The sequence below is a fragment of the Dreissena polymorpha genome, chromosome 11 (assembly GCF_020536995.1).
Source record: "Dreissena polymorpha isolate Duluth1 chromosome 11, UMN_Dpol_1.0, whole genome shotgun sequence".
NCBI lineage: Eukaryota > Metazoa > Mollusca > Bivalvia > Myida > Dreissenidae > Dreissena > Dreissena polymorpha.
The window spans coordinates 12,701,985-12,716,809 of NC_068365.1; the positions used below are offsets into that span (position 1 = coordinate 12,701,985).

At 33.0% G+C, this 14,825-nt stretch overlaps 2 protein-coding genes across 9 annotated transcripts in view; both read left to right on the top strand.

The window, feature by feature from the left end:
- Nucleotides 1-14,825, top strand: part of LOC127851248 (growth arrest-specific protein 2-like) — a 76,686-nt gene that overhangs the window by 39,688 nt on the left and 22,173 nt on the right. The window lies entirely within an intron of this gene.
- Nucleotides 1-14,825, top strand: part of LOC127851240 (rho GTPase-activating protein 8-like) — a 47,831-nt gene that overhangs the window by 10,833 nt on the left and 22,173 nt on the right. For 7 of the 8 annotated variants that reach the window (XM_052384855.1, XM_052384856.1, XM_052384860.1 and 4 more), the window contains 4 exons: nt 2,718-2,827; nt 6,518-6,675; nt 7,170-7,301; nt 7,931-8,017. In XM_052384855.1, coding sequence (XP_052240815.1) covers nt 2,718-2,827; nt 6,518-6,675; nt 7,170-7,301; nt 7,931-8,017 — 487 coding nt within the window. Of the gene's footprint in view, nt 1-800; nt 984-2,717; nt 2,828-6,517; nt 6,676-7,169; nt 7,302-7,930; nt 8,018-14,825 lie in introns of those variants that run through there. The other variant, XM_052384862.1, reaches the window with a different exon arrangement.

Genomic DNA, 14,825 nt, shown 5'->3' on the forward strand with positions numbered 1-14,825 from the left:
TTTCCAAATGATTGGGCATTGCTATCATGATAATTCAGTATCATATTCTTGTGAAGATTTCTTTGACCAAATAAAACTTTCCTTTCAAGTTAAAGGGATTGTTCACAGACTTTGGCATTTTTTTAATTCATCATTTAATGCTTTAAATTGATGCATATACATTTAAACAATGGAACTAAAAAGCTGCAGTATAGAACAATAACAGAATCTAAGAAAGAACAAACAAAAAGAATAAAGTTTACCCCACCTTGGCCTATTTTTGCAAGCTTCGGATCCGAAAATGCTTTGACCAAATGGTGGAGGGATTAATGAAACAAATCATAACGGGTTCTTTTATTTTGTTTTAGTGTATGTAACATGTGCTACATACTGCAGTCATAGCCAGCATATAACTGAAATTGAATTTCCTCAAGTGGTCAAATATTAACCAAAGTGCCTCTTTATTCCCCCATTGATTATACTTGATTATTGGACCTTTTTTTTAGAGTGTTTTGTTTGCTAAGCAGCCGTCTAATAAATAAAATGGGAAGAAACAAATGCAGAAGTAATTGTATTTATTGATAAAAACCATTTAATGTTTATGTTAAACTATAACATGTGATGATTAATTTTGAAAACAGTGCTAGAATTTGCCATTATCATACTATATAACATTGACTTCAACAGTCATGTACTCTCCTTTCTGGGAATATCCATTGATATGTTCTTGTTTAAATATGTTTTAAGGAATCTGAATTCATTGCAAATTATTATATGTTTCATTCTGTTTTACAACCTTGAGAATGTCACATTATGTGTACAAAAATAAGTGAGATAAGGCTGTTTAGTCGAAATCCCATACATGATTGACTGAATGGCTTGAATTCCTTATATTTTTCTTCCTGAATAATGTGTCTATCTCTGTGTTATGCTTAAATTGAAAACACTTGGTGAGCACTTTTGATTAGGTGATTAAGGCTTTGTTAACTGAATGGATTATGCAGGTTTGTAAAGAATATCATATCTTGTATATTTGTTAAACAGATGGTTATTGTCATAAAATTGATGAAATAGTATGTGTTTGTATTAAATTAGAAGGTTATTGACAATATACCTATATACTGACATTTTTAAGCAAAAATAAATTCATAATGCAAGATATAAACAGGCTGATGTTTAATGAAAAAGATAGAATTAAGATTTGAAGATTTGAAATGAAAATAATGTTTGTGCAAATTCAAAATAAAACAATTTTACAGAAACTAGAGAGTGCAAAATATGACAGTATTCTGGAGCATTTGTTCAAAATCATACTCCAATATTTGTCACCATTTTCATTATAAAAAAGGCGACAAATATGTGTACGTATGAGTAATTATTCCCTTTTGAATCTGTTAAAAGATAACCATTTTAATCTTTATTGTTGAACTGATTACCCAAATAACTAGAATTGGAACTTCAATCTATTACACTTAGGTCAGTCGCACATTTTTTGTGTAGTCATTTGAAGCTCAGATAATTTTAAAACATTTAAGTTAGGAAAAATCAAAATCAATCATTGCTATTGCCTTGTCAGTCTTTTGCATTTGTTTTTACCAAAGAGCTTAGATTTGCAATGGATAGAGTATAAGATTTATCTTTATAGTGTTCATTATAGCGGTGATTGCTTTAGACCCATTTCTGAGAAAACTGGGCTTAATGCATTGGTGTAAAGTTGTGTCCCAGATTGGTCTTAGCTTAATGCATTGGTGTAAAGTTGTGTCCCAGATTGGTCTTAGCTTAATGCATTGGTGTAAAGTTGTGTCCCAGATTGGTCTTAGCTTAATGCATTGGTGTAAAGTTGTGTCCCAGATTGGTCTTAGCTTAATGCATTGGTGTAAAGTTGTGTCCCAGATTGGTCTTAGCTTAATGCATTGGTGTAAAGTTGTGTCCCAGATTGGTCTTAGCTTAATGCATTGGTGTAAAGTTGTGTCCCAGATTGGTCTTAGCTTAATGCATTGGTGTAAAGTTGTGTCCCAGATTGGTCTTAGCTTAATGCATTGGTGTAAAGTTGTGTCCCAGATTGGTCTTAGCTTAATGCATTGGTGTAAAGTTGTGTCCCAGATTGGTCTTAGCTTAATGCATTGGTGTAAAGTTGTGTCCCAGATTGGTCTTAGCTTAATGCATTGGTGTAAAGTTGTGTCCCAGATTGGTCTTAGCTTAATGCATTGGTGTAAAGTTGTGTCCCATATTGGTCTTAGCTTAATGCATTGGTGTAAAGTTGTGTCCCAGATTGGTCTTAGCTTAATGCATTGGTGTAAAGTTGTGTCCCAGATTGGTCTTAGCTTAATGCATTGGTGTAAAGTTGTGTCCCAGATTGGTCTTAGCTTAATGCATTGGTGTAAAGTTGTGTCCCAGATTGGTCTTAGCAGTCTGCAGCGGGGAATGAAGGACCACACATTCCACTTTTATAGAATTTTTCGTTAAGAGGAAGTCCCTTCTAGGTGGAATGTGTCGTCTCTAGCCTGTGCAGACTGCACAAATGCATTAAGCCCAGTTTTCTCAGAACACTGCTTAATTGTCACCTTTGCATGGCATAAAAGCCGTACTAATAAACACATATGTGTGTGATTGCAGAGTTATTTAAGGAACATAAAAGGGGAAAGTGTTGTACCTGATTAGCCTGTGCGTACTGCAAATCCTAATCTCTGGCGACACTTTTCTTTCACGCATAAACAGTCACATGTGTGTGATTGCAGAGTTGTCAAGGAACCATGCTGAGGGCAGCTCCCCATTCCGAGGTGGAGGCTCCATCACTCCTGATGGACTGATAGAGGAGGACTATGAGGAGGAGATTGGACGCCCTATTGTAAGTTGGAAGTAGAAGTATGTAATATAGCCTTAGTAAAAAGGCTATGTAATATTAATAATATGAATCTTCACAAGTTTAGAAAACCCCATCTTTTGCTATAGTGCTTTGTTTATTCATAAGAAAACACATCAGTTTATAGAACACATAAGTTCACAGTTATTTTTAAAATGTTTTTTAAAAATGTGCTGATCGTAGAGGATACTTCTCCCTATTTTCTGCAAAAAGATTCATGTCTTCCTTAACACTTTGGCTAGGATAACCCCTGGTCTTTTTACCAAGAAGACAATGAAAACCAGTGCCACAGTTCATAACCAGAAAGTTCGTTATTGATACCCAAAAATATACCATGACCTTGTAAACAAACTTCTGCTATTTTCTTACCAGGAATTTAGTTTGTTTACTTTGTAACTGATTTAATATTTTTTTACAATATTCTGGTCAAGTATGTTATTCATGGAAACAGGTTATTCACAATTAATTAACTTGAGGGTCACAAAGTTCAATAGAGTGAATACAAAGTACAGTAAAGTATAGTTGAAATATGTCACATGATTCAGGATGTTCCATCAATTATATTACATTTGTATTTATATAATTATATCTGGTAATAATATTTGAACATCTGTTGTGACTTGATTACTTTATACCATTATACCAGAAGAAAATGAAGTTTTAACTTGACAAATATGTGAGTTAATTAAACTTTTAGAGATCAATTTTGTGTGAAATAATTTCAATAATTTCAGAACTTGTAAATTTTAGTTATTTTTACAACATGTTACTACAGGAACTATTTGTCAGAATCATTAATTGAAACACACAAAATAATAATAAACAAGTGACATTTCTAAACACCTCAAATTCGAATAGTTACGAAGCAGCTAGTTCAAAATATAATATAAGTATATTGTTTGAAAAAAAAGCTACAACAATATGGTATTCAAGCAAGAATATACAATTTGAAGATCCACATTGAATTTTCTCAACCTTAAAAACTACCTAAAGACAAGTGTTATGTACAATACATGTATATTCATAATCTTATTGTACCATAAATCAAATTTTGTTTCCTTTAAAATTTATAAAGATAAGAAAAAGCTGATACTGACACCTGTGCAGTTGTGATTAAACCATGATGTTAAGATGTTTAAAATCATTTATCCCCATGAAGTGACCGCTTATTACAGGTAAGCAATGCACTTGTCTGCCAGTATGTACATACAATAGAAATCTTTGCCTAAGGCCAGAGTTTTTTAATTAAAAGATTTTCGGATTTTTTTCCAAAACATGTCCAGTAGGAGGACGGAAAAAAAAAAAGAAAAAAAGATGGTGACCAAAAATGCACTATGCTAAAAATGTTATAATATGAAGTTCTTTGTATATTTCATGACCAAATTAATAAATGTAAATGAAATTTATTATGTTCTAAACATTCTCATACAAATCTTTAGCAATAAACACATTTATTAAAGGACCTGCATTTCATTCATACGAATATAATTATAGTTGCATAATTTTCTTTTATCCGAAACAGTTTCTGTTACAAATGAAAATGCACAAACACGCAAATATGTCTTTTGCAAGTAATTCCTTTTAAGACAAAATGAACATCTGAATTAAAAAAAACTCTGGCAAAGTCAATCTTCAAATTAAAAAAATCTTTATCTGTCGTCCAATCTCCCATGTCACTGCCTAGGCACTTTAATATTCCTCTATTAAAACAACATCTTTTATATGTAATTCAAAAATGAAACACGCCAAGTGTTGCTCGAGTATTAAAAGAAAATACAAACCAAAATCTATTAGTTACAAAATTAACAAGATTAAGCTTGTGATGGTTTAATATTTAAAATTGTAAAACACAAAGCTGTACAAGTTTCCCACTACAATCTTATAGCAAAGAGGAATTATGTAGAGATAGAATAACACATTTTTAATACATTGCCCTTTGAAAAAAGTGGCTACAGTATGTCCTTCAATGTTACATTTTGATGAAAAACAGATCTTTTAAAAGTCACTATAAAAGTCACATATACCACCTTGCCAAGACTATCAAAACAGATTTGTATTTTATCAATTATAAAGCAATTAACCCTTTGCATGCTTGGAAATTTGTGGTCTGCTAAAATGGTGTCTGCTGAATTGCTACAATTTATTAGCATTTTCTTTGATTTTTTTCAAAGAATACTATCAGAATAGCAAACAGTTTTGATCCTGATAAGACGCCACGTTCTGTGGTGTCTCATCTGGATCCAAACTGTTTGCAAAGGCCTTCAAAATTCGGTTCTCACACTGAAAGGGTTAATATAAAAAATAAATAAAATCATTATTTTTGGTCAGCCTGCTAATTGCAATGACAGGTTTGCCAAATAATGAATATATTGCATATATTAAATTGTAAAATTTCTTAAATAATTTACAAATGGTTTACCTGGCAGATGGAAGGTAGCAGTAATTCCTCCTCATAGCCATTAGGACATCAAATGCATTTTCTTTTATAATACTACGATCCTGTGGGGTTTGGTACTTTAAAATAGCATGTATGCATTTCAATTCGCTCTCGACCAAAACATTCACTGGCATAGATGGGTCACACTTAACCTTATCTGTGTCAATCATTGTCTTAGACGCTTCAAGTGAAGCGATTTCGTTGTGTTCATTAACATGTTTGCGCACAACATCGCCAATTGATTGGTCACTAGTGGCTTTGATCAATTGTTTTGTTGTTTTAGCATCCTGGTAAATAATAAGTCCAAACTAGTATAAAGTCATCGTGGTCTCGCCACCATTTTGCATGTTTTCAGTAAAAATGATCGATGTTACAGAAGCGCTTATGATACATTTACACGCGATATCGGTAAACGCTTTAAATAAATTACTTCTCTAAAACCCGACACGCGTTTTGTGTCTAAAACCCGGCTTTTGGCACCCGAAAAAAAAATCCGAGATTGAAATTATATAATTTTTTTTTTTTTGGTTTCGTCAAAAATAAGAGTCGGCGGGTCCGAAAATCTATTTATTAAAAAACTCTGGCCTAAATGTTACTTCATAATTTACTGCATGGAATGTCTAGCCCAGTTGGTTAGAGTGACGAGTGCTGGACTACAACTCCAGGTATCATTGGTTTGATTCCTAACCCGGCCACATAACTTACATGGATATTAATCATGATATTTCTTTTGCCAATTTTTATGCCCCCGGTAGGGTTGCATATAGCAGTTAAACTGTATGTCAGACTGTCTGTCCGTCCAAAAACTTTTACATTGCCCATAACTTTTGCAATATTGAAGATAGCAACTTGATATTTGGCATGCATGTGTATCTCATTGAGCTGCACATTTTGAGTGGTGAAAGGTCAAGGTCATCCTTCAAGGTCAAAGTTCAAATATATGGCTTGAAAGCGGCGCAGCAGGTGGCACTGTGTTTCTGACAAACAAATCTCTTGTTCTAGTTAATTCAATTGTGGCATGGGACAGTTACTTACATAAGTATATTCTCTTACTATAGATAAAGCAGCTTACTTACATAAGTATATTCTCTTACTATAGATAAAGCAGCTTACTAAGAAAAGGTGAGGGTAGATTAACTGACAACCGTGCTATGATGGAAATAGTGTTGAAAAAAGCAAAATATCCAAACATGAAATTGCATGTATTAAGTAAAAATCTGCATTCCATTCCACTCCAGGATGAGGAACTCAAGGAAGCAGACGGGGAGTACCATGACATCGCCAGACATGGGATTATCGAGGTTGTCGGCGACGACATCTACGGCAGGAAGGTGATTGTGTTCTCAGCGTGCAAATTGCCACCCAAAACGGAACTTGACCATGGTAGACTGTTAGAGTGAGTGTTTGCTGCTTATTTAAATATTGACACATATTTGTCAAAGAGTCATGAGTTTAAATAAATCAAACATATGTTTAGCTGTTTTTGCTAAAAATTAGATAAAATCAGGTTAGAACCGGATCTATTTCATAGGTTTAAACAATGCTGACCCATTTCATTTTCAAAAAATTGTTTCATTTTATAAAACATTGATTTGGTACATGATTTTGAAATGACTTCAAATGCATCTGCTGGGTTTGTACCTCAAAATAGGTGAGTTTTATTTCAAAATCTTGTATATTCTGGAGTGTCTATTGCTTTTAAGTTTAAAAAATATTGAGCAAGTCCTAATTTTCTTATATAATTCCCAGCAATTCCAAATTGTAGTTTATAATGTGGAGGAATTCCAAATTGTCTTATATAATGTGGAACCATTTTAAATTATCTTATAAAATGTAGACTAATTTCAAAATTGTCTTATATTATGAGGAGGAATTTCACATTGCCTGCAGGTTCATGAAGCACACAGTAGACCAGTATGTGGAGATGGACTACGTGATAGTGTACTTCCACCACGGCCTCACCAGCAAGAACAAGCCCAAACTGTCCTGGATGGTCCAGGTCTACCGGGAGCTTGACAGGAAGTAGGTCACAATTAACAATTTCTTTGAGCAAGGGAAAAAATAACAAAATCTGTTTGTATGACCGTAAGTTTTCGGACACTAAAGAAAATAAATATATAAAAATTGTGTCCTAAAATAAAGATACGAAAAATATTAAAAATTACAGGTGTAAGAAAATTTACAGACAAAAATAAAGGTGTCCAAACATTATGATTATTTTGCAATAAAAGCAATATATCAATGTACACTAATTTTATTGTGATTTACTGTTCTTTTTCTGCTCTGCTAACTCTTGCCTGAAATGATATAGAGCAAAAAAGTAAAATCATTAAACATTCTGCTTCCTTAATAGGAAGATATTGTTTCACATGCTGTTGGGTGAATCCATTGTTTTCTACCGGTATACAGTATACATGTTTGTTTACCCAATTACAAGAATGTAATCGTCTATTGCCCTATAGGCATGCACCTGCCAGGTTTTGTGACCTTAATCCAGATGTAAAAATCCATGAGCAAAATACCACAAGATAAGCAAAAACAGAGCCAAAATCTGTAAAAAAAAAGCGCTGTTAAATATACTGTCGGAAAAATTAGAGACATTAATTATGGACAAAAACCTAATTTCTAAGGTGTTTTCCAACTAATTTCAGATACAAGAAGAACTTGAAGGCTCTGTACCTTGTACATCCAACTAACTTCATTAAAATTCTCTACAGTATCTTCAAACCGTTCATCAGGTAAAATGAAATATCTGTGATGACAATAGTATGGTCATGTACGCTACAGTAAACTTCTTGCAAATGTTGTATTTGTGAGGAAATATGAGCTTCCCTCTGGAGGGGTTTAATGTATGTGCATTAAGTGTTGTCCCAGATTAGCCTGTGCCGACAGCAATTTGAAGTTTTATGTTGTTGTTTTTTTCTTTGAAAAAAAGCATTTTCTTATAAAAAATCCAGTTAAGGGGGGAAAGTGTGGTGCCTGATTAGCCTGTGGGAATTGCTTAACACAAAATGCACATGCATTAAACCCCATTTTCCCAAAGCTAGGCTCATATATGTGTTTTTAATGGCTTTCAAGACATTGTGTATTAACCTACAGAGTGCGCTGCCTTTGTATGTCATTCTTTGTTGCTGTATTCACCAGAATAATTATTTACGAAAAATAACTGCCTCACTTAAAAGTAGTTATTGTTATTGGAAAAGGTTTAGAAAATAGATTGGGATGGTGGTAGTGATAGATGAGACAGTTTCAGATTAAGCAATTTAAAAGGCTGTTACAATTTGTTACTGTGTTTATCTAACTTATGTTCTTTATTTTTTATTAAGCACAGACATTTAAAAAAATAAAATAAACAAATTTGATAAAAAGTAATAAACTGATGAGAAAAGCGAATTATTATCCCCCGCCATAGGCAGAAGGATATTGTTTTGGCGTTGTCCGTCTTTCCGTCTGGAGCCATATGGAGATATAAATCTTGGAAGTGCTTCGGAGGATTTCATTGAAACTTAGTATGAGTATGTATATGGATAAGAGGATGATGCACGCCAAATGGCATTGTACACCAGCAGTTAATTACAGAGTTATGGACCTTTGTATCTTGAAAAAATGCTTTTTTGTGTGTCCGGACCCATATCTTGGAAGTGCTTTGGCGGATTTCATTGAAACTTGGTATGAGTATATAAATGGATAAGAGGATGATGCACGCCAAATGGCATTGTACACCATTTGTTAATAACGGAGTTATGTCCCTTTGTATCTTGAAAAAATGCTTTTTTGAGTGTCAAATATAATACTTATGTGTTCAGAATCATATTGGCGGCGGATATCAATTCAACAAATTTGCTTGTTTAGGAATAATGATTGCCGCACTTTGAAGTATCCCATTGTCATTCTTCAAAGTTTACTTTCCTATTTGGTGGTTTCCAGTGTCTAATATAAACCGTTTGAATGTTGTTTCTATTTGTATTGTATTGTTTTTAGCTAAATTATGTTAGTTTCCCTAATGTTGTGTAGACACCCGAACATATTATTAGAGGGTGTTATGGTGTTTTGTGTGATATAAATATACATATACCATAGCTGTGGTTGTTCATGAAATGGTATGCTTTTTATTCACTTTCTTTTCTTTGTAAATGTTCTTGAGTTCGGAATGCCATGATCATAAGTCATAATGCCATGATCATAAGTCACAAATATCAAGGGTGTGATTTTTCTGCGGATTTCTGCGGATCTGATTTGCCTGTGGACATTTCTGAAATGAGGGTTTATTGGGAAAAATTGGGGTTTATTGTACCAATACGACTAATTTCTGATTTTGAAACATCTCTGTCTATTAAACTGGCAGCATTATTCGGTGAACTACAGTTGTAATAAGTTGCAATTTTGTTAAGAGCAATGTGCTTGGCTTGCGTTTCCCATTAAAATTCAATCTTTTAACCCTTTCCTCGACAAGAAGCGAAGTGAAAATGGCCATGTCAAACAGCATAAAACCAGAACAGCCTGCCAGTAACTCGCAGTTTGTTCAGGTTTTATGCTGTTCACTGCTCATTAGTTTCTAAGGGTTGGAAATGAAGCCTTCGAAAATTGAATGTAGTAAGAAAGGTCTTTAATTAGATTTCAATTTCTTAGTGACCACAAATGTGTCAAAATAGGTATCTAAGTGGTAAAGGGTTAAAATGTGTGTCATCAGGTGCATTGTGTGAGGACCCACATTGATTACGCAATCTTTATGAAACTTGGTCAAAATGGTCATCTTGAAAATTTCGAGGGCAAGTTTGCATCTGGGTCACTTGCATATAGAAACCAGTTCACTGGTCAAATCTGAAAAAGATCTTACCTCTCTATGAGCAATATTTATATGACTGCAACTTGATGGAGCTGGGTCAGTATGTTGATCTCGACATTATCTAGGCCAAGTTGGAGTCTGGTTTAGATACATCTAAAAACAAGGTCACCAGGTCAAATATTAATAAACTTATTAACACTCTATGGCAACATTTATGAATCAAGTCTTCAACAATTGATGTTCGTAAACTCAAATGAACGCTAGAGGGCCATCATATCCCTCTTGTTATTTATTTTTAAGATTTTGTCGCCCTGTGCATGATGAACATTAGGCTGTTCAAAATCTTTTGATTAAATTTTCCTGCCCTCGGACCTCTCCTCAATCACACCCTTGAATATTCAGTGAAATATGTCTCATCATTGACTGCTACATGGTGATTAAATGATATACAAGTTTGCAATACCTATTTATCACTAACACATGTGACCCATCAGTCTCTTTTGCATGTTTTATTACCATGATATTTTAGTTTTGTGCTTTTTTCTTTAATATGTAAATTATCAAATGATGTTATTTTATTTTTCAACTTGAACTTTGACATGCAGTAGAAACAGCATATTATTGCTAGGCATAAAGGTAGCACTTAAACATATTTCTGAATGTATTCTTAATGAATCAGTTTTATGAAAGGAGACTGACACATATTAATCTCTTCTTTCCGTTGCCTGCTTGTCCATTGCCCACAGAAGGTATGTGACTGGCTTAACTCAAACAGGTGTAATTGATTGTACCCGACTAACCCACTGGTCAAGTGATTTCTTATATGCCATCTTGCAAAAGTCTTTCTTCTTCCAGGGTATATTTTACTTCACATGTTGTGGCCCGTTGTCTACCTTATACTGTTTGGACTTTTTATTTTTTTATTTTCTATGTTATTAAGTGTCTACTTGTATTTAGATTTATATTTTTTTGTATGAAGGTATCCTTTTGAAAAAAACTAACCACTTTTTTTTTTAAATCTTCATAAGCAATCATTTCAAAATTTTAATAACATTAATAAAAGTAATGCTAAAGTGGTTGACCTGCAAAAGCTATCATTGAGTGGTCTGTATTACAATTTACCATAGTAACATTCTTTAGTTTCTGTGCATAACATATGACTTTTGAAAGAAACATTATGTCATTTAAAGCTTATTGAAATTCTTGTTCAGATCTACAATATTCAGCATGTATAAAGAAATCTTTTTCTATTTAAAAAAAGTATGTAGTGAAGAAATATACCCCTGGACATTATCCCCGTTTTATCATGGTGAAGGCCTTTTGATGTGTTTGTATTTTGTTGCAGTAGATAACAGTTTGTAAACACAGTTTATTTTTGTACAAAGTGTATTGTGCTTTGATATAAACATACAAATAGAGATGTGTTAAATATAATTTTTTATTCAATGTTAAACTTGTCATTAGTATAGTTATATATAAAAGTAGAAATTGGTTGTGATGTTCTTGAAAGATCAATTTTTTGAAAAGAAGATTTTTCAGAAAATGACATGTTTATTTTTTAAAAGTGAACAATGGTGTTAGCTTTCATTTTTTAGGCTTACTTAGCGCAGATATGTAGGTTTATGAAATGTCACTGCCAGTTTTCATAACTCAGGAAGCATGATTTCAGTTTTCATTTTCATTGAGATATTTTTTCATTTTATGCCGTTTGTCAATCAAATGATCTGAACTTACTGCAAATTAATGTTCTTTCCGATATTGTTGTATATTTGTAACAGTGTTTATGCCTAAGGGTTTGAAGCTGTTTTCAGAAAAGCAAGTTACAAAATTGTACCTTTATCTACTGTGCTCGTGTCATTAAAAAATCAAGGCATGCTTAATTCTTTTGGATCAAATCTCAAGAAATATTTATGTAAATGAAAATTAGCAAAATGTTTTCATATGTAAAATTGAATGAGAGGAATTGCTACTTTTTTTAGCTCGACTCGCAACACTTATTAACTATCATAAGGGGACTGTGCAGGCGAAGTTATGTAACTCTGACTGGCATTTTGACAGAATTATGGCCCCTTTTATACTTAGATAATTGAACATTTGGTTAAGTTTAGTGTTTTGGTCCATTTTACTCCTAAAGTATCATAGCTTTTGCTTTCAGACTTGGAAAACTCACTAACTATAATAGGGGACTGTACAGGGAAATTTTGCATAACTCTGGTTGGCTTTTTAATGGAATTATGGCCCTTCTTCGTCTTAGTAACTTTGAATATTTTGTTAAATTTTGTGTTTAGCTCCACTTTACTTCTAAAGTATCAAGGCTATTGCTTTCAAACTTCAAATACTTTCTTACAATCATGAGGGAACTGTACCTGGCAAGTTGAATTTGACCTTGACCTTTGAATGACCTTGACTCTCAAGGTCAAATTAATAAATTTTGCTTAAATTGCCATAACTTCTTTATTTATGATCAGATTTGATTCATACTTTGAGAAAACAACACTTACCTGACATACCACAATGGACTCCACCCAAACCACCCCACACACCCCACCCCAGAACTCCCCCCCCAAAAAAAATAATAAAAAAATAAAAAATAATAATATTTTTCTTTTTTGTTGTTATTTTTAAAGATTATCTAATAAATTACCACACATCCACATTAAACCCCCCTCTCCACCCCCCTCCCACCCCCACCCAATTTTTTTTTAACATGGTAAAAAACACAAATATTTATTTATTTATTTTTGAAAGACCCTCCAACCATCCCACCCAAGCTATTGCTATCAAACTTGAAATAAAATTTTACTAGTTTGTTTTATGTCTTTACAAATGTTCAATAGATTGTGGAAAATATAGCTGAACTCAATATCGTCTATAAAGTACAACTTCTTTAAAACATAAGCGATCAATATGTTTCAATTATGGTCCTCTTCCACTTAGACTATGACTATATTACCTTGACCTTATTGAATATGAACAATTTCCTCATGATGGCTTACGTTATACTGTCAAGCACTCGAATAGTCGACCGCACTGTCTTCTGACAGCTCTTGTTTCAAAATCTTGTGTATTCCCTTTCCAGAGAACTTTTGGTTCATAATTGGACAATAATACAAAACATATTAACACACTACGGTCATCATTGATTTAAATGAAAATGCGTACATATCATTTCACATATTGCTAGATTGCTTCATAGTATTAAACAATTATATTTTGAATATTTGCGCTTGCTTAGAGGAATTTTTTATGGCTCAAATTGTCCTAAAAATAATTGATATGCAAATGTAAAACCTTGATGCAGTTTTTGTTGCTAGTTATTGGCTTTCCAGATGTTTTTAAGTAAAAAACAAGTTGTTAAATAGTTACTACTATTTTATATCTTAATTAGTAACATAGACAATTGATGCTCAAGATTCATTACTGGTATTAATTCTGCATGTCTCTTTTTTATCTTTTGACATTAAACTGACATTTATAGTTTAATTTCAAGTACAATTGATTTACTTGCTTACTGATATACAAGTATGCTTGTGAAGATTGCTTGCTGATTTAAACACAATTAATAGTATGCTGTTAATAACTTAATACTGGTTTAACAATGTTTCTATTTTGTTCTGAGGATTTAGCTAAAGCAGAATATCCGGGAGGGGGGGGGGGGGGCAAAGTCCATTGTTATGTCCCAAACTTAAATAAAATGTGGACCCTCTTCCATTTTTTTAACGCCCATATCTTTAAATATATTTCTAACCCATCTTCATCCCTTTTCATTTGTCAATGTTCTAGCATGTTTTCATTGGTTATTAACAAGTTTATTAAGAAAAGATACTATTGACATAAACATTACATTATTTTTAATAAAGAACTTAACTGATAACAACACAGAAGATAAGCTGAATGGATGGTTGAATTGAGTTACTTAAGTGGAAATAACACAATGAAGTCACTTACCATGTACAAAGTTCACTATCTAGCAATGTTCACAAATGAGGTCCCCTTGCCTCTTTTCAGCCCCCATCCCTCTTGCATTGTTTTTGTCTGACTTAATCCCTGTTATTTAGTATAGATTAACCAGTGAACACTTAGTCAATTTTAATGTTCTCATCTCAGATCGTCAATAATGAATCTTTGGCTTAATGCTAAGGTATGATATTGATAATTTGTCCTAGTGTTAAAGGCCCTTTAAAGGTGACAAATCCAATTATTATGCATATAAACGAGTCTAATTGTTACCGGATTTCAGTTACTCTTGCATAAGAAATGCTAATAACACAGCTTAAGTGCAACGTTGTCAAGAATTATGGAAGATATACCTGTTTCATAATTGGAAGAAATGTTTACAACTAACTAACGTGATGTGTAGCCCCAAAGCGGTGACGTGTGCTAAAATAGTCGAAATAACATTCAATTTTAATTCTATTTAAAACAATTTTTTACCAGCAGAAAGTAACTTATTAGATCACTACAAACGTTTTAACCATTTAGAAGACCTACTTTGTGAGTGATACCGGAAAACGTTGGAAATCAACGATATTTTTTTGGTGACCTGAGTCACTTTCACTTTCATTTTCCCGAGTAAACAGCAATGTAAATAAACTGATTGTTTGTAAACACGATTGACTTGGAGGACACTGTATTTTGAGCTCAAAGCAAGTTGTATTGCGCATATTTTTATGGTAATGTCCAATAGCATATATATATTGTTTTTTGATAACCTTTATAAATAAAATATGGAAAAATTATTTAAAAACCGGTAAATAATT